General features: G+C 37.7%; 1 protein-coding gene across 5 annotated transcripts in view; it reads left to right on the forward strand.

Moving 5' to 3' along the window:
* SCEL (sciellin) overlaps window positions 1-27,192 on the forward strand; it is a 155,245-nt gene that overhangs the window by 113,774 nt on the left and 14,279 nt on the right. For 3 of the 5 annotated variants that reach the window (XM_053665460.1, XM_053665461.1, XM_053665458.1), the window contains 13 exons: window positions 528-587; window positions 885-944; window positions 1,327-1,386; window positions 2,379-2,438; window positions 3,605-3,664; window positions 7,150-7,209; window positions 8,937-8,996; window positions 9,869-9,928; window positions 13,546-13,608; window positions 15,330-15,389; window positions 15,531-15,590; window positions 15,722-15,778; window positions 23,531-23,593. In XM_053665460.1, the coding sequence (XP_053521435.1) occupies window positions 528-587; window positions 885-944; window positions 1,327-1,386; window positions 2,379-2,438; window positions 3,605-3,664; window positions 7,150-7,209; window positions 8,937-8,996; window positions 9,869-9,928; window positions 13,546-13,608; window positions 15,330-15,389; window positions 15,531-15,590; window positions 15,722-15,778; window positions 23,531-23,593 (783 nt within the window). The remainder of the gene's footprint in view (window positions 1-527; window positions 588-884; window positions 945-1,326; window positions 1,387-2,378; window positions 2,439-3,604; window positions 3,665-7,149; window positions 7,210-8,936; window positions 8,997-9,868; window positions 9,929-13,545; window positions 13,609-15,329; window positions 15,390-15,530; window positions 15,591-15,721; window positions 15,779-23,530; window positions 23,594-27,192) is intronic. The other 2 variants (XM_053665459.1, XM_053665462.1) reach the window with 2 other exon arrangements.

The raw sequence follows: 27,192 nt of genomic DNA on the forward strand, positions 1-27,192 counted from the left end.
ATTTGTCGATGTAAGGAGCAGGTGTTGGGTCATGAATCCTAGACTCCATGGCCTATTGAGGCCAGGCAGGTAAAGGGGGGAAGGCAGCTGACTGGATGGAACCGAGGGGCTGCCCAGCCCTCGAGCCCAGCTCTTTCTCAGCTCCAGCTGGCTGATGCCATGTGAGAATCTGAGCCACTGTTGCTGGGCAATTTCAGGAGGCCCCGAAAATCCAGATTTCTTTGTTTAACAGCCATCTTGTGCAATAAATATGGGCTCACATTAAAAACAAAAACACTCCATGAATGCAAACAGCACATCTGTATACCTGTTATGGGTTATGTGTCCCCAGTTTGTGACCTTTAGTTCCACGGCAGTTTAAATTTTGATTCTATGAAAATATCTTTTTGGAATAAAGCAGTTTCTAGAATTCTGCCTCATCTTTTCCAATAAGCTGCTATTTCCTGTCTTAGATGTAAACTGGCCTATGTTTTTATAACATATCTATTATTACCACTGACAAGGTTTTTTATTTAATACTTTTGAAGAAATCAAGGTCTGGATAGTATCTTCAGAACAACTCCTAAGGCAGAGCAAATAGAGAAAAGGTAAGCATACCCGTCTACCACCTGAAAATACGATCTCCCAGGTTGCTTGTTTCATTCCTTCGCCCATTATCTGGGAGGGAGGTGTGTTCCTCTGACATCAGCATGCACCAGCCACGGGGTAGGGCCCTCAGTATTGTACATCGTTCAGACCTAATTCCTCACAAGGCTTTCTGCTCTTATGTTCACGTAAACGAGCAACTCATGAAGAATGTTTATTATATCTGACCTTTCAAGATACCACACAATTTTATTTCAATATGCAGTTTGCAATTTGAATTTTTTTGGTTTGTTTTACAGAGCCCAAAGCCTTGAGAGTCTCATCTTTCTGAATGCCCGGACAAACAAAGATGGCAAAGGGTAAGGTCCGACTAAGACTCTCGCAGGCCTCTTTGGCGGGGTCTTAGAGTGCACACTATCTCCGGGGGCGGGGGGGACCTCTTGCTCAGAACAAGGGCCAGGAAGGCTGGTGGACCGGGACCCCAATACTTCACAACTGATTTAATCATAACTGAATAATGGTTGGGACCTTGGGACCTTACTGTTAGGATAGTTAGTATATCTTGTCAGTATTTTGTATAAGTAGAGCCACTTAAATATTGCCAAAGACTTCTAATGCTTTAGGTACTGATAACATCTTACTCCTGTTGTGAGAAATCTGCTGTTATTGTAAGAGATTGAATTTTCTCTCTCTTTCTCTCTCTGTTGCTTGCTGTCCCCGGATCCCCACAATGTTTTAAAGAAACCAAGGCCTTGGAAGTCTTATTAATCTTAATCAAAGGACTGACAAAAATGAGAAAGGGTAAGTCAAACTCCTAACTTGATGGGGCTCTCTTTTTTTCAGGTTAGCTTCTTATACCTCGTCAGAAATGAAAGGGTTATGTTTTCCTCTCTCACAGATGAAGTTGCACTTCTAGGCCTATTAAAGATAGTAGTAAGCTAAGGAATAGGATGAATCCTGTTTCCATAGGACCACATATTTGAGGGACATTTAAGTAAGTTCGGGAAAGCCTGCTACATAATCTCTTATTCTATACTTTCTGAAACAATTAAAAAATGAGCAATTTTTGCTCATTTCAAACAATTCAAAATTTACATTTAAATTAAGAAATATAAAGGACAAAATTGCAAAGTGAGAGGTATGTGAGCAAGTTTTTCTGAAGTGATTTAAAACAAGTCCTCCTGTGGAATTAATAAAGGTAAGGTAAGGATAATCACATCGAAGATTTTTCTGGCCATTTGGCCCTGGAAACCTCTGACACCCTTTCAGGGACATTCCTGTTTGCCCAGGTTTCAGATAAAATTCAGATGTGACCTAACTGGCATAAAGGGTTCATGGTTTCCAAAGAAGCCATGATCTCACAACAGATAGCAAAGCAAAAGCCAGGGCAGATAAAACTGACAGAGAGTAAGAACTGCTTTGATGTTTCTGAATCTTGGTTATTTTCTCCCAGATTAATTGTGATTTCTTCTCAGTGATATTGAGGGGGTCACACCTTTAGGTTTGTCTTCTTCAGTGTCTGATCCCTTTGGCCCTGACCTGCACTTTGGACAGTCCACAGTACATTCTGTGGGAATTTACATTTACACATTCCACAACTGAATCCCAAAGATTAATTTCATTATATTATTTATAGACAATTTTTATAATAAAATGAATTTAATGTCAGTAGAATAATTTTCTCTACAACCTTGAACTGATCATTATTAATATGGAATATATATATATATACAGAGAGAGAGAGAGACACACACACACAATACTTTGAAACTAATCTAAATTCTTTTTTTAAGAAGTGAAGACCTTGATTATGGTATCAAAATGCATTCCAGAGAAAGTGAAAGTACCACTGGGTAAGACTGATTAGTGCCTTAAATCTGCTATCTGTGACAATAAGATAAAACAATTTGGCATTTTAATTTTATAAACATATTCTATCAGCATAGGTTTGGACAATAACAATGGACCACATGACCTTCTCTCCTTGCTCTCAAAAAATCTTTTATTTTTGAAGAATTGTCCCAATGTTGTGTTTTCTCCCACATTTTGGAATTTTATCTGGTTTTAAGGCTAAGTTACCAAATTGAATTTCGTGTGTCAAAAAAGCACAGTCTAGATGACATTTTCAAAGTGGATCTCCAAAATGACGAAGGCAGTCATGAGCAAGGTTTGACTGCAACCCTTGTAGGTCAAGCTCCCTAAGAATGGTGGTCTCCGAAGGCAGCCGAGGGAGGGGCTGGGCGAGCACACACATGGGGAGGAGGGCCGTCTCCCACTTCTCTCCCGGGAGGTGGAGGTGGAAGCGGTGCTCGGTCACGGCGCTCTTGCTGTCTTGGACAGTCCCTTTTGGGTCCAGGGTCTGCTCGTTTTGATGTTGCTCAGTGCGTTTTCATGGGGGAAACACCTGTGCTCTGAGAAGTGCGGCATTAATTTTTACCCCATCTAATGTGTTTTCCTTTTTGTCCTTTGTAACTCACCATAACCCAGTTATATTTAAAAGGTTTGAGTTGGGGGAATGGTTGTATTTATATGAAAGCATATATTTTTATTATTTAAAAATATTTGTTATTAATATTTACTAGTTTTAATATTTTAAACCTACCATTATTATTCACATGACTCTTATCCAAAAATAGAATAGGTGATTATATCTGATTTGCTGAGTAAAAATGTATATTCTTACTAGTTCCAGCATAAAAACTCGTCTAGCTTCAATGCTGACCATTTGGGGTCTTCAAACAAGATGTCTGAGGGCAAAGTTGAATTTAATCAAAACAGGTTTCACATATGCTTATGCATTTTGAGGACAAAAAAAAAAAACATGTTTCTTGTTCATGAAAAAGGAAACTTAAATAGTTTTCAGCTCAAGGTGTAAGAAAATTTTCATTTGCCTTTAGAGCTTAAAAAATTACGATGATAGAGAATTAGTATGTTTACCACTTTAGTTTTCCAATCATTGTTCATTTGATTAGTGTTTTATTTTAACAACGTTCATCAAAATGTATTTACTTTCTCAAAGGAAACAAGACCCCAGTGGGCGTATTAAAGTGAATCCTGAAATAAATAAAAATATCAAGAGGTAAGGCATTCAAAGCATTTCCCTCCCTTTGCCTGCATTCGTAAGCACATTAGCATTCTGAGTGCTTGTTTTCAGGAGATTAAATTGAAATTCAAGCCAAAACAGACCTCTCATTTTCTAAAACACACATTGGGCGATTCTATATAACTTATACACAGAAATGATCTCCTGCATTTTATTCTTGGGCGAAGTTTGCTGTGAGGTATATTCTGAGATATTAAGTGGAAATTTTGACTGACATCTTCTGAGCTTAGTGATTTATTTCTATGTGTGTGTGTGTGTGTGTGTGTGTGTGTGTGTATGAGTAGTGTGTGTACATACAGGGTGGGTGAAAGCAGGTTTGTTTATAGTCATCCGCATGGAAAGTTATACAATTATTAATAAATAATAATACAAGAATAAACTATGTTTTGCTTACTTACAACTGTAACCCTCCATGTGGATGTGTGTGTATACAAGTAGTGTGTGTGTGTAAGTGTATGTGGGTGTGTTAATTAGGGTTCTTCAAGGAAACAGGACCAATAGGAGATAGATAGATGATAGATAGATAGATAGATAGATAGATAGATAGATTTATTAGAAGGTATTGGCTATGCTGAGAAGTCTCAAGATCTGAATTTAGCAAGCTGGCGACCTAAGTCAGCCCATAGCATCCAAGCTGTAATCTGAAGGCATGAGAACCAGGAGAGCTGAGGGTGTCAGTTCTAGTCCATGGGCAGGAGAAAACCAAAGTTGCAGTCAGGCAGGCGAAGTTCTCTTTCACTCAGCCATTTTGTTCTGCTCACGACTTCTCTGATAGGATTGGGCCTTCACATGTTAGGGGCTATCTGCTTTACCCAGTCTGTGGGCTCAAAGGTTAATCTCACCTAAAAACTCCCCCCCAGACACACCCAGAATGATGTTTGAGCAAATCCCTGGGCCCCCTGTGGCCCCGTCAAGCTGAAACATGAAATTAACCATGACAGTGTGTGCATGTATGTGGTATGTCAGTAGTGTGTATGTGTGTGTCAAGGTGATATATATGTATAAGTGTATACATGAGTGCGTGAGTAGTGTATATGTGTGTGTGAACTGTCCTCACACGTGTAGTGGATGTGTGTGCCACATGTGTTGTGTGTATGAAGTGTGGTGTGTATTTAAGATGAAGAGCTTAGCCAAGTGCGCTTCATTAAGAGTTCTCCTACCCATGAATTGTCAAGTAAATCTGGAAAGCTTATGTCCTCTTGCTTTTAATTTTTAAAAAAGCAGATGGAATATATTTATTTGAAAACTGATCTTGTTGGCGTGTTGCTGGAAACAGTGTACCAAATAGTTAGTTCCATGTGGTTTTAGTTGGACTCTTTTCCATTCAGTTAACTCAGTACATGATATTATTAGATTCTAAAATGAGTCACTGGTGCCCGCAGGCGCTGTGGGCAGAGCCAGGGCTTGGCCAGCTGGGGCACCTGCTGTCCGGCTGTCGTCCTGTTCTCAGCAACCTGGCTTGTCAGTGGCCCAGAGACTGGGACAATTTTGCAACCAATAGACTGAGAAGAAAGCATTGATTTCCTTGGCTGCTTGCAGGTTCAGGGAGGTAACTTGAGGTTGTGACTTTGAGCAAGGAGTCCAAAGTCCTGGTGCAAATTCTGTCCTTGTATCTGGCCAGTTGTGTCCCTGTGCCTCAATGTGCTCATCTACAAAATTGGAACCATAATCCTATCACGCCTAGCACAGAGGAGATACAAGAAACTGTTAGCAGTAATAAAGATCACGTGAATATTTATTTTCTTAATGATTTAGATACCATTCAAACATTTAATTTACTTTGACTCTAAAAATACCCATGTCTTCCTTTCTGATTTTTGTTAGAGAGTATTTCAAATCATGACCTATTGTTTTTCTTATGTTGGTACATCTGTGTATATACACACGCCTATGTGAGCACATGTACACAGACATAAAAAAGTGTGTGTGATGCATGCATGTATGATTACATGATCGTGTGTATATGACTCATCTGTATGATTCATTGTGTGAATCTGTGTGTGTTTGATTACATATGCACCATCCTGTAGATCTTTTAAAAGTAAAATAAAGATTATGTTCTCTCCCTTATTAAAAACTCAGTATTATTACATCTTAGGTAAATAAAATTCTCATCCTTAGCTACAGCCTTTTACTTATTCAATGAAGTTTAGCCTTTTTCTACTTCAGGCTCATTCCTGTCTTATCGACTTTATGAACTTGAAATTTTAATAACCTTACACTGATATGTGTTTTGTTTAATATGTTTTTAATGTACTGAATGCTGTTTTATATTATCTTTTAAAAAATTGAAATATAATGACAACAGTTTCAGGTATCTAATATAATTATTCAATATTTATATATATTGCAAAATGAAACCACAAGAACTTTAGTTAACAAGTGAGGTGATAGAAATTATTTTACTTAGTCCTTACTATTTAATATATTTAAAGAGATCAAGGTCTTTACAATGTAATCAAAGCAAACCAACAACCAACACAGATATTACAATGGAGAAGTCACAATGCCTATTGTTGTGTTTTAGGGTTGGATTTTTGTTTTTTTTTTTTGAGTTTTCAAACCTGGACATAGAATCCTAGGAATTTTTATTTTTAATTACTGGCATCTAGATCTCATATACGTTGTCTATGCAGAAACCAACAAAGTGTTAAAAACTTAATAAGGAGTAGACTGGAGTAGAATATCTCTTTCTGTTGAGTTATTTCATTATTTGTATGAAAAAAGGTTCAAATTCTTTTTGCTGCTTTTAGCCTGGGTACACACATTCTCAGACATTTGGAAATGAGTAAAAAACTTGAGTTAGCATCTGGTTCCTTCCATATATCTGTATCATTGATGTATAGATGTAACCACAGAATTTTATGATATTATAGTAGTTTTATGATATGATTATACCATGAAAAAATGATAAGAAACACAAAGTTCCATTAAGGTCAGAAGCAGATATGTTAAAAGGTACAGATAAAATACTGGCATGTTTTCAGTGACTATGTAGAATTTCATATACAGTAAATATATTTTACCTTTCAGAACACCATAGATTTTAATCTTTTTATTGTTTGTTGCCAACACAGAACTTTTTTTTGTAGGATTCCCCCCCCCAAAAAAAGAGGATACCTTCTGGAATTTTCTATGAGAAATATTTATAGACTATTGCAAAGTGTTTAGTGCAGCCAGCAAAGGTTAAGACAGTAGCATTATAAATCATTACAGAAACAGAGTCCTAGTATAGCTTTACTGCTGGTATAATGGGCCACATTAAAAGGCTGTCTCACTGAGCCTCAGTGAGATTTTGAGATATAGAAAGCCCTACATGCTCTGCTTAGTCACCTTTAACAGTCTTCAACTCATTGATGGGATCTCAGTAAGTGTTTATACTGTTTGTGGATTTTGATAAATAATTTTACCCACTCAGTATTAATCTATCATTAACCTCATCATTTCTTAATGTTTTAAAGGGGACAGAGTCTTGACAATCTCAACACGGTGACCCCTGAAGTAAACAGAAGTAACTCAGGGTGAGGATTATGTCTTCTCTTTCTTCCTTTGCCATTTGTGGCGCCTTCAGAGAGACTGTGTGGGGAAGTCTCTGAACAGGAGTCAGAAAGTCTGGACTCCATTACTGGTCACGTGGGTGCCTTGCACATGCTGCACGTGGGCTTCTTCAGTTATAAAATCAGGAGAGTCGTGGTTCTTCCACCTTTTCACCGGATTATTTTAAGTGAAATAATCGAGTGAAATAATCAATTATTTTAAGTGAAAAAAATGAAGGCTATGCTAAGTGAAATGAAGGAAAATGCACAGGGAACCAATAGTGATGGGAAAGAAACTGAGACTCAGATCAATGGAGTTGACCAGAAGGAAGAAAGAAACAACCAAACAGAAAACAAGAATTCAAATAAATGAGAAGAGGCTTAGGAACCTGCAGGACATCTTTAAACATTCCAACATCTGAGTTATAGGGGTACCAGAAGGGGAAGAGGAAGAGCAAGAGCAGGTGGAAAATTTATTTGAACAAATAATAAAAGAGAACTTCCCCAATCTAGCAAAGGAAATAGGCTTCCAGGAAGTCCAGGAAGCTCGGAGAGTCCCAAAGAAGTAGGACCCAAGGAGGAACACACCAAGGCACATCATATTTACATTACCCAAGATTAAAATGAAGGAGAGAATTCTAGAAGCAGTAAGAGATAAGGGGACAGTCACCTACAAAGGAGTTTCTATCAGACTGTCAGCTGATTTCTCAAAAGAGACCTTACAGGCAAGAAGGGGCTGGAAAGAAGTATTCCAAGTCATGAAAACCAAAGACCTACAACCAAGATTGCTCTACCCAGCAAAGCTTTCATTTAGAATGGAAGAGCAGATAAAGTGCTTCTCAGATAAGATCAAGTTAAAGGAGTTCATCATCACCAAGCCCTTATTATATGAAATGTTAAAGGGACTTATCTAAGAAAAAGAAGATAAAAACCATGTATAGTCAAAAGACAACAAACTCACAATTATTAACAACCACACCTAAAACAAACTAAGCAAACAACTAAATAGGAACAGAACCACAGAAATGGAGATCACATGGAGGGTTAGCAATACGGGAGTGGGAGGAGGAGAGAGATGGAAAAGGTACAGAGAATAAGTAGCATAGATGATAGGTAGAAAATAGACAGGGAGAGGGCAAGAATAGTATGGGAAATGTAGAAGCTAAAGAACTTATGATACATGAACATGAACTAAAGGGGGGAATGTGGGTGAGAGGGGATTTGCAGGGTGGAGGGGAATGAAGGTGGGGAAATGGGACAACTGTAATAGCATAATCAATAAAATATATTAAAATCAAGTAAAATAATGGATATAAAATTCATTTAAAGCAAAAGTGTACTATGAATATAAATTATTGACAAAATAGAGTATAGCTACAACATTAGATAGAATACTTAGATAGAAAGGGGGCAGCTGAGAGTTGTTGGCAAGTCACTATATCATTTCTGAATTGATATTTTTAAAACTCAATCTTGCCTTTTTTATGGTTTTATTTTCAGGGTAAATGAGAAACTTAGCTAGTGTGTCAATGATTTGTATAGAGGTCAAATTTTTTACTCTTTTAAATGAAGGGCGTAGATGGATATTACTTCAAATACCAAAACTTAATAGTATAATTCATCTTGAGTACATATATTCTTTAAATTAAAATACTTAGTTGATTTCATTCCTTTTTTACTTACTGTGTATTTGTTTGCTTTTTTGTTTAAAGTTCCAGAGACCTTGATAACCTCATCAGAGTAAATCCAAGAACAGAAAAAAGTGTGCAAGGGTAAGATTTAATATGCCGTTCTTTGTCGTTCCATGCTGACCAATGCTTAAAATAAAATTAAATCATCATTTCAGCTGACTGACAATGAACTCAATGAGAGGTGAAGCAAAACCATATAACCTCCACAACCTCCTATCTAAAATGTAAACAATTTTGGTCAATTAGCTGAATAGTTTTTCCAAGATAGATAGGACACTTTCATTCACTGATGTGCTTATTTTTCTTATGCGGAGGGATAGTTCAAGAGAAGGGAAGGAGAAGTGGGCTGGAACCCATAGATGTGAGTCCGCCCTCACTAACTGTTGAAATGGGCTGGTCACTTCCCCTGTTTGGGCTTCAGTTTTCTCATCCTCAAGGTGAGGAAGGCGGACCAGTGCTCTCTAGTTACTTCCAGCACTAATTCTATTACTCGGTCCCAGTAAGGTGGCTGGAGCAATGGAAAGAGCATGTGCTCTAGAGTTAGTTTGCTTAGCTTTAAACGCCAGCCCTGCCCCTATTAGCCATGTAGGAAAATCCTGATCTCCCTGCACCTCAGTTTTTCCCTCTGTGAAAACTGGAATGATGGTTCTTCCTATGTCATAGAACTGGCATGGGGATTAAATCACACAAATCATGTACCACTTAGAACAGTGCCTGATACGTCATAAATTTTCTAAAAGCATTAGTTATAGTTTATTATTTCTATGCAGTTATAATTAGGTCCAAAATTTATAGATTCATAGCACAGAAAAACTCCAACCCTTTGAGATGATCTCTGTTTTAATATTTCATAATAAAATTTTTTACAGTAAAAGCATTTCCAAGTTTTAATAGATGTTTGCAACCACATGATGTACACTGACCACTGACTTGAGCATTTCTCTGTTTTAAAGGGGCCACGGCCTTGACAGCCTCATCAAAGTGGCTCCTGAAACACACAGAACTAACCGAAGGTGAGATTCCTAGAACTCTCCTACCTCTCCCCTCTCTTTTTCTATTCAGCTTAAAAAAGTGATGCAATTTATTGTCCCATCATAGGGGCAGCCAGTGATGGGACCCAAAATGAACAGCTCTGTGTCAGCAATCTGGCCTTGAGCTTTAGTGGAGGAGAGAAAATTCTTTAAATTATCTCTTATCATTATGGCATTATGATCCATGCTTGGAATTTCCTCAAAATGAATGGGATTGCCCATGAGATGGAACATCACCCCAAAACAATGCCCCAGAGTGAAGCAGTGTAAAGAAGTTTTGTGTAGAGAAAATTCCTCCTTCTTTCTTCCTCCCTCATTTATTCCCTTCTCCTTACTGTCTACCACTCAAAAAACTAAAGTTGGGAGGTCATTTTAAAAAACTAGCCTAGTTCATTGAAATAATAAGGAATACAGTGAATTTTCTTTAAGGCACATCATGTTAAGTAAGCAAAACTTATGACAAAACCAGGAAGCTATAAATATATATTGTTATGGTAGTTTGTGAGTTGGATATGAAAGATACTAAGGAATATATCTTCTTTTTGACAGATTTCCTATCTTACTTTGCATATAGAAATGCTGTTGTTTACACTCTGTAGCTCTCATATAAAGTTTCTTAGGAACTGGACACTATGGTTCAGTTGGTTAGAGTGTCGGCCCATAACCCAGTCAGGGCACAGCACCAGGTTGCAGGTTGATCCACGGTCCAGGTGTATACGAGAGGCAATTGATTGATGCTTCTCTCTCCCATTGATGTTTCTCTCTCCCTCTTCCTCTCTCTCTAAAAAGCAATGAAAATAATGTCCTTGGGCGAGGATAAAAAAATAGTAAAATACATTTCTTACGCTAAATCAGGGGTCAGCGACTTTTACAAAAGGGTCTTCCAGACAGTAAATATTTCAGGCTTGGGGGCCAAAGACATTCTGTTTTACCTAGTCAACTAGCAGCCACAGATAATACATTCTAAGGAATGGGCGTGGCTGTGCTCCAATAAACCTTTATTTACAAAACCTAAGACTACAGGCTGAGTTTATTTGAGGACCACAGTCTACTGACCCTTGGGTGGAATAGTATTTTATGTGGGTGGAGGAGAAAGATCATTCTGAATGTAACTGGAGTAGCTTCCAAAACATAGCCGGCTGCCCACCCACCTTCACCCTTTGCATGTATTTTTAAAGATTTTATTTTTTAAAATTTATATTTAGAGAGAGAGGAAGGGAAGGAGAGAAACATCAATGTGTGGTTGCCTCCCGTGTGCCCCCTAGTGGGGACCTGGCCTGCAACCCAGGCATGTGCCCTGACTGAGAATCAAACCAGTGGCACTTTGGTTCGCAGCCTGTGCTCAATCCACTGAGCCATGCCAGCCAGGGCCCTTTGCATATATTTTCATTCACTTTAGGGTTACCCAAAATTTCATTACTCTCCTATTTGAATATTCAGCACTAAATTGTCCTTAGATTTTTTTTCACCAAATAAGAATATAACATTCTGTCATTTACCGGGGATCAGATATTGAATCTAGAGTCTTGGATTAATGGCTTAATCCCCTTTAAATTTCAGCTTCTGTATCTTCAGCTTCTTAACTCTGTAACCAGGAGTTATCACAAAAATTAGGTAAAATCCAGTTTGTAAAGCACTCAGTGATCAAAAACTTATCAGACATTATCTATTGGTGTTATTGTTGCTGTTACAAGTTTTCTTCATTGTTGATTCCCTATTGCACTACTCAATGCTTAATTCAAAGTAGATAGAGGTAGCAAAGAAATTATCCTATTATGTTGGGCCCTTATGAAATTACTGACATCCATTTTTGTCATTTACCCACCAAATGACAGTTCCATGTAGTTCAACATAGTGTGCCTGGGAGGATATATACATGACAAAATGAGTTTATAGGCTAACCCTAAAAATTAATTAAGTGGTATAGCCGTTCTGATCTTTTTTTCTCCTCTGGATATATAACATATTGTCCTCATAATGAAATATATTATGTTGGGGTTTGTATGAGAGCCCAGTGTAATAATAGAAATGTTCCTTTTGAGCTATGACTGCCTGTTTAAATGTTTAGAATAAAAACAAATTATATAATCTGAAGTCTAACTATATCTGATTTAGCATTGCATGAAGTGTGATTTTGAAGTGATTTGATTTATATCTTGCAGTAGCCTCAATATTACATATTCATGTTATGTATATTACTTACATGCCTCAGAATCAGAAAATAACTTTTTTTTGGAAGAGAGGGAGGGAAATAAGGAACACAGAAATGATGAGTGATTTCATATTTTTCTCCTATCAATTATAACCTCCAAAAATATTCTAAATGCTAATTCTACTATAAAAATATAATATGGACAGTAAGAAATTTATGAATAATTTAAGTTTGAGGTTATCTTTAAAGAAATAAGAATAAAATGAAAATGAATTTTCACATGTACAAAATTATGCAAGAAATGAATTAATAGTGGCAATCTGTTTTTCCCTAAGAGGAAAAAGAGATTCAAGTAATGATGAAATTTTAAATTAGCAATAATCATTTAATTAAATATTAAGGTTGAAAATATACACAAATTGATTTTAGTTGGTTTTACCAGCTATTAAACCCTACGCCATTGTTTCAGGGACCAGGACCTAAACAATCTCAGCAAACAAAAGTTTAGCTTATTAAGATTATTCAGGACTCCTAAGCAAGTCTCCAATTTATGCCAAAAAATAAGATTAAGTATTTGTCTAAGGACATTTTGAAAGGGGACATGAGAAAATGAGAAAACAAATTGATTTATTGATATGTAATTATGCTGTATAAATTTTCCTTTTATTATTATTTGCACTTCATTAGACTGTTGTTTAAAATGATAATATTGAGACTAATTCTGTATGATTATTAGTTGAGAAATTCATTTTGACACAAAACAACAAAACTAGTTTATTACTGTAAATTTATAGTTAATAAATATTAATTTTATAACTGAATAAATTAAAGACCATTGACTTTCAACTCCTTCACATACCCAAGAATTAATTTTTAAATGATTCCTAAGAAAATTAGCAACATAATATTCTTATACTTGGTTAAAATATTTATGCCTGATATTAAATTTACTCCTGTCTTCTTGAGAAGTTAAGAACCATTATCCCCTGGAGCTGAAGTTAAGAAAAACATGGTAGAGCAGCTCCAAGCTACCTTTCAATTCCTGTGAGGATAACAGTGCTGAAAAGCACCATGCAAATGTAAGGATTCATCATGAACACAGAGAGAGGAAGGATGTTAGTAGAAAAGAGCAAGGGGTTGGGATCCAGTTGCCATGGTTTCAACACTGGTTCACCCTGAGTCACTTCTTAGGTACCTGGCCCCAAGGGATGTCTTAATTCCTCTGAAGTTCATTTTCTTTATTTATTAGTGGGGGGATGGTAGTATACATCTTATTAGGTTGTTTTGAAGATTTTAAACAGGTAACTAATACGTATAAAGTAGAAGCAATCAATTTATCGCTATCTAGGATTTCATTGAATGATTCAAGTGTCAAAAGAAAAAAATGCCAGTTATAAAATTTACTGATTTCCAGCTGAATTTAACCTTTTATCTTGTTTTGTTTTAGCAATGAACAAGGTCTTGATGGACTTATTAATCCAAGCCCCAAAGCTGTCAAAAACATGGCTGGGTAAGAGAAGGATGTTTTTCTTTTCTTTTCTATTCTTTTCCTTTTTTTTTTCTTTTTTCTTTTTTTTTTGGAAGGGGGTGGCATTGTTTCTTTTTAACTAAGCACAGTGTGGACATAAATGCCATAATTCTTGTATTTACAAATTGAATATAAGTCTTCTAAAAGCATCACAATTTGTATATGTCCCAGGAAATTAGATTATCTATTTGTTAATAACAAGACAGGCAGGTGAAAAAAAATACGGTTGTAGCTTCACTGTTTTCAGTCTCCAGAAAGGCAGTTGAAGAAGGCAATTGTGGTGGGAACGTAACTCTGTGTTGTTTGTTTCAGAGAATTAACATGGACACCTTTGTCTCTCCAATTGATGTAAAATTATTAATCATAATTTTTAAAAGATCTAGGTACTTCCTTAGACTCATCACCAGCAAATATCATTCACCTTGTTTTTGAAGAGTATTTTCTGGTAGTTTGTGAAAATTTTATGAGGTTCATTGTTTTTTTCTTTAGATGGCTTGCTGATCCCAGCAAAGTTATAGATCTATATTTTGATGATTTTTAAAATAGTATCTGTAAGATGATGAAATTTACATTTTTGTCTCTGGTTATGTGAATATTTTATATTATTATATACTACTATGAATATATATTTTGACAATGTTTTCATAATTTTTCTTCTTGAGTTTAGTTGATACATGTAAAATTGTAAAATTTTGGAGGTGGAAGGAAGGAACCTCAGAAAATTCAAGACCCGTGGTTCGAACAATTTGGAAACCTCAGTTTCAGCTGAACCTAATCAATTTACAGGAGAGGGATTTAAGATTCAGGAAGGTTATTTGAGCATGGTCACAGAGGAACACTCATGGAAGACTGACAGTAGTTCTGTGATCTGTTAGGCAGTGAGTCACTACTGAGCACCTCCTGGGTTTGAAGAGTACAAGTAGGTATGGTGAGCAGCACGCTAGATGTAATTATAGGCTGTGGATGCCAAAAAGAGAATTCCACAGACAAAGTGAATCCTATTAACAGATGGCAGTTATCCTAGATTAAAGCTAATTATGTATCGGGGCACAGAGATATTATTCCAAGACAATAATAGGTTGTCAATTTAATATATTACATTTTGGAATACTCAAGTACTGCTTGCTGCATATAGACTGCATGGTTAGTGTGTTGCATTTGAAAAGAAAAAGAGACATCAGCTAGCTAGTTTAACGAGCAGGACAAGTAGTTAATTTCAGATTCATAGATTCTCAGGAGTAAATGTTAGAGATGGGAAGAGGCTTGGAAATGATCTAATCCAATCCCCTCATTTTACAGATGAGAATACTGAGACCAGGGACAAAAATCCATCATCTGTGTGTTCTAATTTCCAGCCTAACTCCCAGCCTAGTTCCTGGGCTGGGAAAGCTGGTCTTTAAACCACAGTACAGGGATTCTTCAGAGTGAAAAGTTCTTAGTTACCACATTTGCTGTGAATAACTTGTCAGTGTGTGCTGGTCATGTGCTCTGGCAGGGAAGCCTGTGAAGTCAGAGAATTTTCCTTCTAATCCAGCATAATTCACCCTTCCTGGATTGGTTAAAAAACTTGAACTTCAAGGCTATTCTATGCCAAATCAGGACAGCTCACACTAAATGATGAGATAGCCACTCCTTCCTATTTTCAGCCAGCTTAAACCCTTATTATCTCTAACCTAGCTCTTTTAATTTTTTTCCACTTACAGAAATCAAGATCTTGACAAGCTCATCAAAGTGAATCCTGAAACTCTCACCAATAACCACAGGTAACAGCTATATTTATTTTTGTGCTTCATTCAGGAAGACTATTTTGTTTTATTAGTGCTCTAAGCAGATTTATAGCCTTAATGACATTATCAAAAGAACCTCATAATTAATTAGCAGTCTTTTAATTTTTTTGTTTAAAGAAACCAGGATCTTGATAACCTCATCAAAGTGAATCCTGCAGCGATCAGAAGCAATCAGAGGTAACCACAAAAAAGCAGTCATTTCATGTTTTCATCTGTCTGTTGTAGTGGATTTATAATGTTTCTCTGCTGAACTGGCACCACCAAAGATCCTTTCACTAATCCAAACTTATTTCCTTCTCTTTGAATAGCCAAGACCTGGACAAGCTCATTCAAGTGAAACCTTCAGCTCTCAGGAACCCAGAGCGGTTAAGTGACTTTCCCTAACTATCTTGACATGTTCTCAAGGTTCTGGTTTAGGTATTTTCTTTCTTTTCTCTTTCCTTTCCTTTCCTTTCCTTTCCTTTCCTTTCCTTTCCTTTCCTTTCCTTTCCTTTCCTTTCCTTTCCTTTCCTTTCCTTTCCTTCTCCTTTCCTTTCCTTTCCTTTCCTTTCCTTTCCTTTCCTTTCCTTTCCTTTCCTTTCCTTTCCTTTCCTTTCCTTTCCTTTCCTTTCCTTTCCTTTCCTTTCCTTTCCTTTCCTCCTTCTCCTTCTCCTTCTCCTTCTCCTTCTCCTTCTTCTTCTTCTTTTTTGAAGTCTTTTATTTACTGTCATTTTTTACTGTCAAATGGGGACGTATTTGTTACGAGTGTGTCTCCTGTACAGCAAGAAAACTCTGGAATCCATTGTTTGATTTTAGACACAGTTCTGTGTTTCTTATTTGTGCTAAGGCTACTTAGTGTGTGCTGTCTTTACAAAAATAGAGTGTCAGGACTGAAATGAAAAATGAGTGAAATTAAATAGGAAAAAAGTATTTCAGAGAAGCTGAACCAAACTTACAGTTTACATAGAGACAACTACAGAGATTGGAAAAGCTATACCATCTACCTATGGACTAGCTAGGTTCATAGCTAGTGTGGGCTCACAAACTATGAGAGCATATCTTAGCATTGGACTTCCATTTGAGTTATGCAGATGTCTTATAATTCACTATCTTTGTGTCATATTATTCACCTAAAAGGCTTTATTAATAGTTAATAGATAACATACCAGAGTGCATTGCATTAGAAATCTAAATTGTTCTACTGACTTGAAATTTTATCATAAGAAATGTGTACATGGAAATCGTAGCCTCAAAATCCTGTGGTGAAGAAAGCAAATTAACATGGAAAAGTGCTTCGAATCCACAGGGAGAAGGAGGGCAGGGGCATATGCTCACTGACCTAGCTCTTACATCTCCTAGTTTGTGTTCTATATTAATGCTGTATTTTACTTTTTATGTTTGTATGTTTTCATTATGTTGTGGGGGGTTCTGAAGCAGGAATGTACAAAGGCAGTTGTGACTTAGACAGTAGCATTTATTAAGCGCCTATGATGTGACTGGCAACTCATGTACATTTACCCCTCATGGTGACCCCATGAGAAATCCATCCGTACATCATCCTTTTAAAAGAGGAAACTATAGCTGAAAGATATGAAATAGCCTTTCCAAGAAAGAAAACACACCCTGGATCTAAACTCAAGTCCTTCTGATGCCTTTACTTATGAGAAAAGCGAAAGTTCTGTGGCTAAAACAGCTCAGATCCCCCTTTCTTTGAATTCTTCACACTCTTTACGGTGCCTTCCCTTCTAATCACTTTCCTTACTCTGCAGTTGAAGGACTACAGTTAGAAACATTTATTCCAGAAAATTATTGTTAAAATGAGGGGGAGGAGAGAAAGTACCTGTCTCACAGAGGTTCCCTTACAGCTGAAATGCCTGCAGACTTGGGGTGTCGGCCATTAATAATTGTACAGAAATGTCTTAAGAAAGCCCATTCCTTTGCAGTGAACTGGTTGGGGCAGGTTTTCTTTTTATTAGTAACATGGAGGTTTCCAGCCATGTTAGAAGTGATTAGGTTTAATAATCACATGTGGCTACTACAGCAAACGTCCTCTCCCTTCCCACCCTCCCTCACCACCTTCTTCTGACTTTTTTTCCTCCTCTCCCTCCCTCTAGTGAATGTGCTATGCTGACAGACAGTGCTAACTTTCTCTCAAGAGTTTTGCCTTTTGTTTATTAGAAGCTAATTTAAACAATTATTTGTATTTCAGCAACACTTAATAAAGTATCTATAAAAAGATGACATTTTCCTTATACCCATAGGATTTTTATTTTAAAATATTTTTTAAATATTGGCCATGATGTTGTTTTAAGATGGCAGCTTGATCCACAAATATAACCTCAGTGATATCCGATGATTCTTCAGTATTGGATATAATCTGCTCTCTGATGTTCAACAATGATCTCAGAACAGACGAACAAGAAAGACTAAGCTGCCTATTTGAAAATAAGTGACTTCATTCGGTTGGTTCAGCCACCTATATCTATACTGTGTCTACGCTGACTGCTTGATATCAGAGGGTAAAGAGAAGGATATTTTAAAGTGCCTCTCAGCAGGGATAACAGCCACAAGGAACTTTTACATCCAATTCCATGTGACGTGAACACTGATTATTTAATAGGGTGACAGCAGTGAATCAGAGCTCTTTTATGTGATTTTGCTGACATTTCCAACAGCTGTATACTTAATTCAAAATTGGGGGCGGAATAAACTTCAGTCATCGATCAGAATGTAAGCAGGTGTCCCCGAGCCCCTTCTGGGAGCGCAGCGACCTGCACACGCACAGATGTGCACAGAATTTTCATTGATTCAGGGAGAAACTGGCTGGCTTTTACCAGTGGTGGTTTCATATCTTCATGAATTAAGACATATTAAAGAGAGAAATTCAATTATTTGTGGCCTATAAACTACTGCTCCCAAATGAAAGTTGAAAAGCATAACCTGGCTGGTGTGGCTCAATGGACTGAGCACCAGACTGTGCAGCAAAGGGTCGCTGGTTTGATTCCCAGTCAGAGCACATGCCTGAGTTGCAGGCCAGATCCCCAGGAGAAGTGTGTGAGAGGCAACCACACATTAATGTTTCTCTTCCTCTCTTTCTCTCTCCCTTCCCATCTCTCTGAAATTAAATAAAATATCTAAAAAAAGAAAGAAAAGCACCTAGTGACATTTAGGCCTTTGCAGTAGAAAAGGCATTCTTTGTCTGAAATAGAAAAAAACAAACAAACAAATGAACATCTGAACTATTGGTCATATTGAATACTTCTATATTTTGAAGGGCTTCCTATTCACTGAGACATACTTCTGAGTTTTTAGCATTTCAATAAGAGTCCCCTCCTACTGCATTTTAAAAATATTTCCACTCCAGGAAGAAAGCTGGAGGGAGGGGAAGAGGGTGACATAGATTTTTTCCATTGCCTCATCCCCCATAATCAATAGGTCACTTTGCATGCTCCTGATGAAACACTTCATCATTCCCGGTACAGTCAGTCTCCTGACTAGTTCCTCCGCTGTCGGTCATACCTTCTACCCTCCAGTCCTTTGGCCACCCTGCAGAGTGATCTTTCTAAAACAGCAACCTGATCACGCCATTCTTCTGATGAAGTCCTTCAGTAGCTTCTCACTGCCACTGAATAGCGGCGCCCAGACTCCTCAACCTGGATTCCAAAGCCCCCGCCCCCATCCTGCCTCCATAGGTCTTCTCACCACATCCAATTATGTTCCACAGACACACCCCAACTTACACTCCTCACTCCTCCTTCCTCCCTATTGTGTGGGTAACTTCTGCTCATCCTTCAGGTCTCAGCCTGGGCATCTGTCTCTCAGGCTCTGGAAATTCCATCTCTCCACCCCACCCACCACTTCTGCCTTGGGTCCTTTTCCAGCTCTCTACACTTTCTGTCCCATTGTGCTCATCTCTTAGAGGGAATGATTATTTAATCATCTCTCTTTAACTACGGGATTTTTGATGTCCTGTTCACCACTTTATCTTCAGTGCCTAACACTATTCATGGCTCATATCAAGGGCTTGATAAGTACTCTGTGAATTAAAAGCTAAATTTCAAACTAATCAAGGCCCTATAATAATCCACCTAGATAAAGCCTATTGCTTTCCAGCTATAACATTGGAGACTCTTAAATGAAACCAGAATGAAGAATCCGAGATCTCCTACGTGGTCTCCCGGAGCCAATGACTACCTCCTGCTCGTGGCAGAATCTCAGCAAGCCACAATGAAGTAGAGCCATTAACATTCTTGGTCACGTTTTATATTTAAAATACCTAAATCTTTCAATTTCTTTATGGACATGTATTATATATTTCCTCAGTAGATAATCTTTAAAACTCCCTCATCTAAAGATTATAAAAAATATAAAGCTGGGTCCACTCAGCAACATCAACAGAGCTGGAGGAGGACGGTCATCTCCCTGTATTCTGTGCTCCTTTCAGAGACAGATGCTTCTTTTGAACTAAAGTTAAAGCCTGCAGTTTGTTCTTGGCAAAAAAGAAGCACCATAGTGAAAATTTTGTATGGACACTTTCAATTTTTCAAATGTGTTTGATACTGTGCAGAAGCAATTTAAGTAAACCATAGTGAGAGAAACATACTGAAGCTTTTCATAAATACCTCCCACACCTTCATGAAGAGAAGAGCAGCTGGGAGTAAGCTGATAACTTTCTCTCACACGGTGCTTATTCTAGGAAACATTGTAGAATAAGAGAATAATTAAAGGGAGTCAAGTGCACGGTGACAGAAGGAGATGAGACTTTGGGTGGTGAACACATGATACTGCAATATAAAGATGAATTATAGAATTGTACACTTGAAACTTATGTTATTAACTAATATCACCCCAATAAATTTAATTTAAAAAAGCCATGATAATACTTTCATCCAACACATCTCTATTTGTCCCTTAATCTGCTCTGTAAAGCAGTGTTATATTCCTTAAAGAGACAGTAAAAACTAAATTACATGACAACATAGATAAATGCTTATATTCAGATGTGTACTCTGACCCTGTACACATCTCATATTTTCTCCCAAACATTTTACAGTCTACATAGAGAAAAGCATTTTAGTTGCTATTATTAACAGAATTTCTTTTTAGCATTTCTCACTGTATCCACAGAGAGGTGGTGATTTTTCTTAGTGTTAATTCCAGATGCTCATAAACTATAAAATTTTAAGGTCTTCCTTCCGCTGCAATTGCCACAGAAAGGGTTGGAATCAGGCCTTTGCTCCACCCCTCCACATTTGGCTGGGCTTCTATTAAAATCTCTTTTCACACTTTGACTCACAACTCTTCATCTTCTGCCACAGTGCAAAAGACACGACGCAATAGATGTGATCTTAATTAAAGAACACAATTTATTTTTACTTCCTTCAGCTTGGGAAGTTTATGGGCAATCTGAACTTTTTTATTGGGTCTTCAAGTGCTGAAGACATTAATCAGGATGAACAACCAGAGCAAATATATATTTTACATGATGGAACTTTTTATTTTGCCTTACATGTTAGTATAGACTATTCAGGATTAAATCTTATAATCTGTGCTGCCAAAGTTGATATGTGGCACTATTCAATAAAAACAACAAAAATTCTATGGAACCACCAATAATATGGTTGGTTTGATCATTCACTTAGACCACTTTGGGAGTGTGCATCTTTGAAGGCATGTACAGGTTCCAATTTCGAGTTATCTACCTATATAGTTGTTACATGTGTAAGATCCTAGTTTCTTTTCTCTCCTCAAGTTCAAACCAGTTCCCATTCTCCCTCACAAGAGCTAGGTCCAAAAAGACTTGGAGGGGGAGTGAGGAAAGTGATGGCAGGGGGTAGGGGGAGTGTAAGCAGAATGAAGACACAGCAGCCAGGCTTGAGAAATGCCAGAGGAAGTGAGGACATCCACCATCAGGCTGAGAAACTTAGCATAACCGTGTTGTGAGGGCAGAGGCAGATCTGCATTAGTTTGATAGGGCTGCTGTAACCAGAACCACAGACTAGGTAGCTCAGAGCAGAAATTTATTTTCTCACAGTTCTGGAGGCCGGAAGTCCAAGATCAAGACGTCAGTAGGATAGGTTCCTTCTGAAGGCTACCAGGAAGGGCTCTCTCTTACAGGCCTCTCTCCTTGTCTGGTAGAGGGCTGTCTTCACCCTGCATCTTCACGTTGTCTTCCAGGTGTATGAATCTGAGTCTAAATTTCCTCTTCTTATAAGGATACCAGTCATAATGGATTAGAGCCCAACCTAATACCTCATATGAACTCAATTATCTCTGCGAAGACCCTATCTCCAAGTAAAGCCACATATTGACATAATGTCCTTGGGGCTTCAATATAGGAATATGGTCGTGGGGGTGGGTGGGGCGCAATTCAATATACAACATCATCCCCAAAAGGAAACAAAATCAGGATGGGGAAATGTGTAAAAAAAGAAAGAAATATGTTCAATTCCGGGGTGAGGAAAGGCAGGTTCTGGGTGGCGGACACAAACGGAGGTGGAATGTCCGTCACTGCCTTTACTAAGATCGTTTCTCTACGGTCGTGGTGCGCACGGTGTGCCTGCGTGTGGGCGGGGCTGACCGCCCTAAAGGCCAGGCTCTGAGATTTTTCCCTTAGGGCTCCTTTCATGTATTTCCCAGAGTTAGGTAATGTAATAATAGATTTCCCTCCCAAGAAGGAGAAAAAGAGAATTTAAGTTAATTTAGTTTGATTTCCACAGTTATGTTTGGAAAGGCCACTGTGTGCAAGGTGGTATTAGGTCACGGTCATGGGTTGCTACTTTCAAGTCGTAATGAACAAATGGCGATCCGTCCACCCAAGGTTAGCAATGGGATGCTAAAGTTATGGACTTATCAATTGTCAATGATTTGGATGTTATAAAGAAGAATATTAAATCTTAGTCTATGTCTAAGAGAATTTTAATGTTATTTTTCATCCTTATTAATATTAATTTTGCTAGTGAATGTTCCTACATTGACTATAGGTAAAATAACCTTATTTAAATCTACTATTCAAGCTCAGAAAGGAGATTTAGAAAAACTGAAATTAATTCTAAAGCTGTGAAGTGGTAGGGCAGAAAGGAAAATGTATCAGTAGTCCCTCAACATTTGGAACCAATAATGCCTATTGCCACATCATACACTTCTGTTAACTACAATTTACTTCTGCTTATTCAGTTCTCCTACAATTGTAGTCATTGTGCCCACAAAATTTATTTACATGAACTCATTTATTCTCACCTTGGTCTTACATGTTTAGATACTATTATACTAGTTTACAAAAGGAAGCTTAGAAATGTTGTTATACTTGCTCAAAGTAGGGGGTAGATGGCCTCCCTCTGACTGTTAAACTGTGCTCCAAACCAACAAGGTCCATAACAAAGGCTTTTCCAAACTCAGGGAAAAAAGCAAGAACTAACAGTGTTATGGCAAAGATATGCTGTAAATAACTAATATATAAAGAATATACCAGGGGATATTTATTGTATCTTATGAAAGTATGTCGAATTATAAATATAGCCCAATTTAAGAATCCAATTGTCCTATTCTTCACATTATGAATTATTAATTCAAATTTTGGGTTGATTTTTTTATATTTCTGTAATCCAAAAAGCTGGAATGAAATCTCTAATTAAATATCCAAGAATTGATTTCAGATGGACAGATGGCTCAGCCTCAAATCTTGACTCTTTTACAAATTAGTTAATTGACCTTGGAAAATTCACTTAGCCTTTCTGAGCCCCAGATGCTGTCCTGCAAGATTTCGTGAGATCTGAATGAGATAATCCCTGTGGAAACACACAATTAGTGCTTTGTGACTCAATGTAGTACTCACTGAATATTAGCCGAATGTGAATAGCCGTGGTTCCTTTCGGACCAGATTTCTCCATCCTCCCCAAAATTAGTTCTTTCTCTCTCAGCATGATGCTCTCCTGCTTTGGTTGCACAGATCTACAGTTAGTTCAATGTCAGCTGTAGCACAGTGTCAGACTTTCAGTGTCCCATGTCCTTACGCCATAATGACTACATCCAAGACTGTGTGCTGATTTCAAAGTTTTAGTTCTGTTTTTTTTTTAATTTCCTAAAATCATATTGTAACTAAAGTATATATATATGTAATTTTAAAATTTTTTCTATAGGGATCGGGACCTGGAAAATTTAACTGAAGTAAATTCTAATGTGTCTAAAAATAAGAGTGGAAGGTAAGGCTTATTATAATTCACTTTCGCTTCATGAATTCCATATGAGCCTACATTAGTTATGTAAACTTGAACATTTTCTGAGAAATTAGACTACAGTATGGTATTTAAATATGAATACTACCTCAATACAAGAAAAAAAGAACAATGTAAAGGGTGTTTAATAAGCTGATATAAAAGAAACTCAACAAAACTCAAACTCTGTTGAAATTTCTGACTAAAAGCCTGCTGTTCTATTGCTTAGTGTAAAAGGCATCATGGAAATTCAAATTTCTGCACTTGGTCTGTGAAGACTTATTTTTACCTACTGTTGCTTGGTAGGCTTTCAGTGGTGCAGAAAGCACCCTGAGAATACCTTCCTTGGATGCCTGGTGCTAAAGGAACACACAGATTCATCACAGTGACAAAACAGGGCCTCGCTGTGAAACGTTTTTACACCACACAGTATAATGGCTCTAAAACTATTGTACCTGGTCGCTTTTACAAGAAGGTTAAGGTTTGGGTGGAAGCTATACTTTGTTATTGTTACAAGCTGTTTAAATTAGGAAAGAATTTTAAAAATTATTCCATGTTTAGCAATTTTTCCACCAACATAGGTAGGAGCGGATCCTAAAAACAATAGGGTTCTATTTTGTAGGACCATAGCTTCCTAAGGTTCACCTGCCTCTTCTGTTTAAAAAATATTTTTCATTTTAATATAAAGAAACAATATTGTTTGTATTTTTGTGCAGAGAATAGAAAAGCAGGAAAAGATCTAAGTTACTTATTTCCACCCCCCCCAATGTGTGTAAAAGGCTCTTGTAGCTTCTTTCTGTTCCCTTAATTCCCCAAATCATCCACCTTTTTTTGTGTGTCGTACTAAGGGAGGCTTTGATGAAACAAGAGACCAATTTTCAGTAAGATCTGTTTTTCTTGGGAAAACACTTACTACTTTGAGAGTAGGACAAGGAGTACAATTAACTGATCTCATTCAAATGTTATTTGGGAGCAATCACAGTAAAAAATACATACAAATGATGAAGTATGATTTAGAAACTTCCCATGTAATGATTTGAGAGGTGCTTTAGTTTCAGGTGGGCTCGTGAAATGGGGGCTTATTGGAAGGACATGTGGGTAAATATTGATCAAATTTCATCAAAACTCAAGAGCGTCAATGGTAGCAATGGCTGGGCTTCCCAGGAGTGTGAACTGGAAGGTTGTTCATTCTCAACCAGCACACATGCCCTTAGGAAAACCTGGAAATTAACCCTAGGTTTTTTGTCTTTTAAACAGACAAAAGTCAATGACATTAATACAAATGTCATTGTATTAATGACATTTGCTGTCATTAATATAATGTAGCTACTTCCTAAATGTTGGTTTCTGCCTATTTTTCTTCTGCTCCTTTCTCTACTAATTAGCTTCCTATTCCATACCTTTATCAGTGTGATAACCAAGAATTTTTGCTGCCTCACAGCTTCTGCTTTCTCACAACTGCAGCTCACCCCAGCTTTCCGTGGTGTGTCAGATGTCTTTAGCAAGGCCGTGTGGGTGTGGCCACCTGCCTAGAAGGTGTGGAAATGAAAACATCACCAGGGGCTCCAAAGGGCACACACTGTCCTTTCCCTTCCTGCAGCTTCATCTGTGCCTCCTACAGGATGTGCCGTATTTTGCTGTGTATAACGCGCAAGCTTTTGCCCAAATTTTTGAGTGAAAAATGAGGATGCGCATCGTGCATGGGCATACTGATTACATACCATGGGGATAATAATCTTGTGTATAATGTGCATAAAAATGTGGCTGGGCATTACACACAGCAAAATACAGTAATCCAACTAGCACTTATGCATTCACAAGTGCACCCACCCTCTCCCTGGTGGGAGGGTGAGGACCACTCTCAGTTACTGCCTCCAGAGGCTTCAACTGTCTCCACTGCATTGCCATTTGTGGATCCCCAAGCTCTGTTGCCAGGTGGTAGTCATTCTCCTTCAGTTCTGTCACGGTCACACATAGGTATGATTTCTCATGGCTCTGCTGTTCACACATGAAATGGTAAATGTACTCCCCACCCAAGCACTGACAAAAAAACTATAATAAAATTTTTCATTTGAAGAAGAGTGAGAAAAGAAGAAATCTTTGGCCTCAGTTCTTACATCTATGTATTCTGGCTACAGAAAGGAAAAGTTCACTTGTCTCTCAAAATGAACAAGTAACAGGAAAAAAAAAACCTGATGATCAGAGAGTAAGAGAAATGACTGGGGTAGTGAATTACAGCAGTGAAATGAACCCAAGTGTTCTGGTATCAAGTTCTCTGCACATTTTCTATGGTAGTTATTTTTATATACTTAACGTATATAACATTGACAGTTTTATAGAAGTGAACCCTAACACATCTGGTATAGGATGGTAAGCTGTTAATAAGCCTCTAGTCTTTATGCAAACAAGATTTATAAAGTTTGTGGTAATAAGGATTTTTATGGGTTGAAATTGATTATGCTCTTTAATTTCAGAGTGTTAACGTTAAGTTAATAAGACAATGAAAATTAAGTAAGAATCTGGGGCCACTCTGTCGAACTGGGGCTTGATTCACTTTATGGATGTATTTACTCTGTACAGTAATTAGATGTCCAAGTAAATATATGTGTTCTAATTAGTATATCCACTGAGTTGTGCAACCATTACCACAATCAATTTTAGAACATTTTTATCACCTTGAAAAGGAATCCCATGCCCATTAGCAGTCAGACATCATTTTCCCCAACCCCGCAGCCCAGGTACTGCTGACCTACTCTCTGCCTCCATGAATCGCCACATTCTGGATATTGCATACACATGGAATCCTATAATACATGGTCCTTTGTGATGGGCCTCTTTTACTTAGCACAATGTGTTTCAAGATTCATCTATATTGTAGAATGTATCAGTATTTCATTCCTTTTTATTGCCAAATAACATTCCATTGTATGTATTTCCAGCATTGTTTATGTGTTCATCAATTTACGGGCCTGTAGGTTGTTTCTACTGCTGAACTATGATTCATCCTTGTGAAAAATGCTGCTATAAACATTCGTACGGAGGTTTTTCTACGGCATATGCTTTCATTTCTCTTGAGTGTGTACCTAGGAGTGGAATTGCCAGGTTGCATAGTAACTCTATATTTAACAATTTGAAGGACTGCCGAACTGTTTATCAAATCGGCTGTATCATTTGATGTTCTCATTAGCAGGGTATGAGCACTCCAGATAGGTCAATGTTCAAGCTGAGATTCCCCTGCGGGAAACATCTTCTCAAGTGTAATTCCAGTTGGATCTTTGAGATCCAACACAATGTTTAGGTTTATATTTTATAGAATTTAATTAAGAAGCGAAACTATGACCATTAATCGGAATTTACAATTCCTCAATTTGTTGCAATGAAGGATCACTTAACAATCAAGCTGTCAGGGGACAAACGCTGTGAGTCATGAGTTCTCTTTCATGGCTGTCACTCAAGGCATCTCAGAGGGGCAAGTTGGCAGAGAGTCCCCCAAGGCCCTGGTTCCCAGACTTCAGTGCCCATCAGCATCACCTGCGGGTCCAGGGAGCAGGCCAGGAGAACCTTTGCTTGTCTGAGTGAGACATTGG

Source organism: Artibeus jamaicensis, unplaced genomic scaffold (genome assembly GCF_021234435.1).
Source record: "Artibeus jamaicensis isolate MK-2021 breed Jamaican fruit bat unplaced genomic scaffold, CSHL_Jam_final contig_415, whole genome shotgun sequence".
In the NCBI taxonomy this organism is placed as follows: domain Eukaryota; kingdom Metazoa; phylum Chordata; class Mammalia; order Chiroptera; family Phyllostomidae; genus Artibeus; species Artibeus jamaicensis.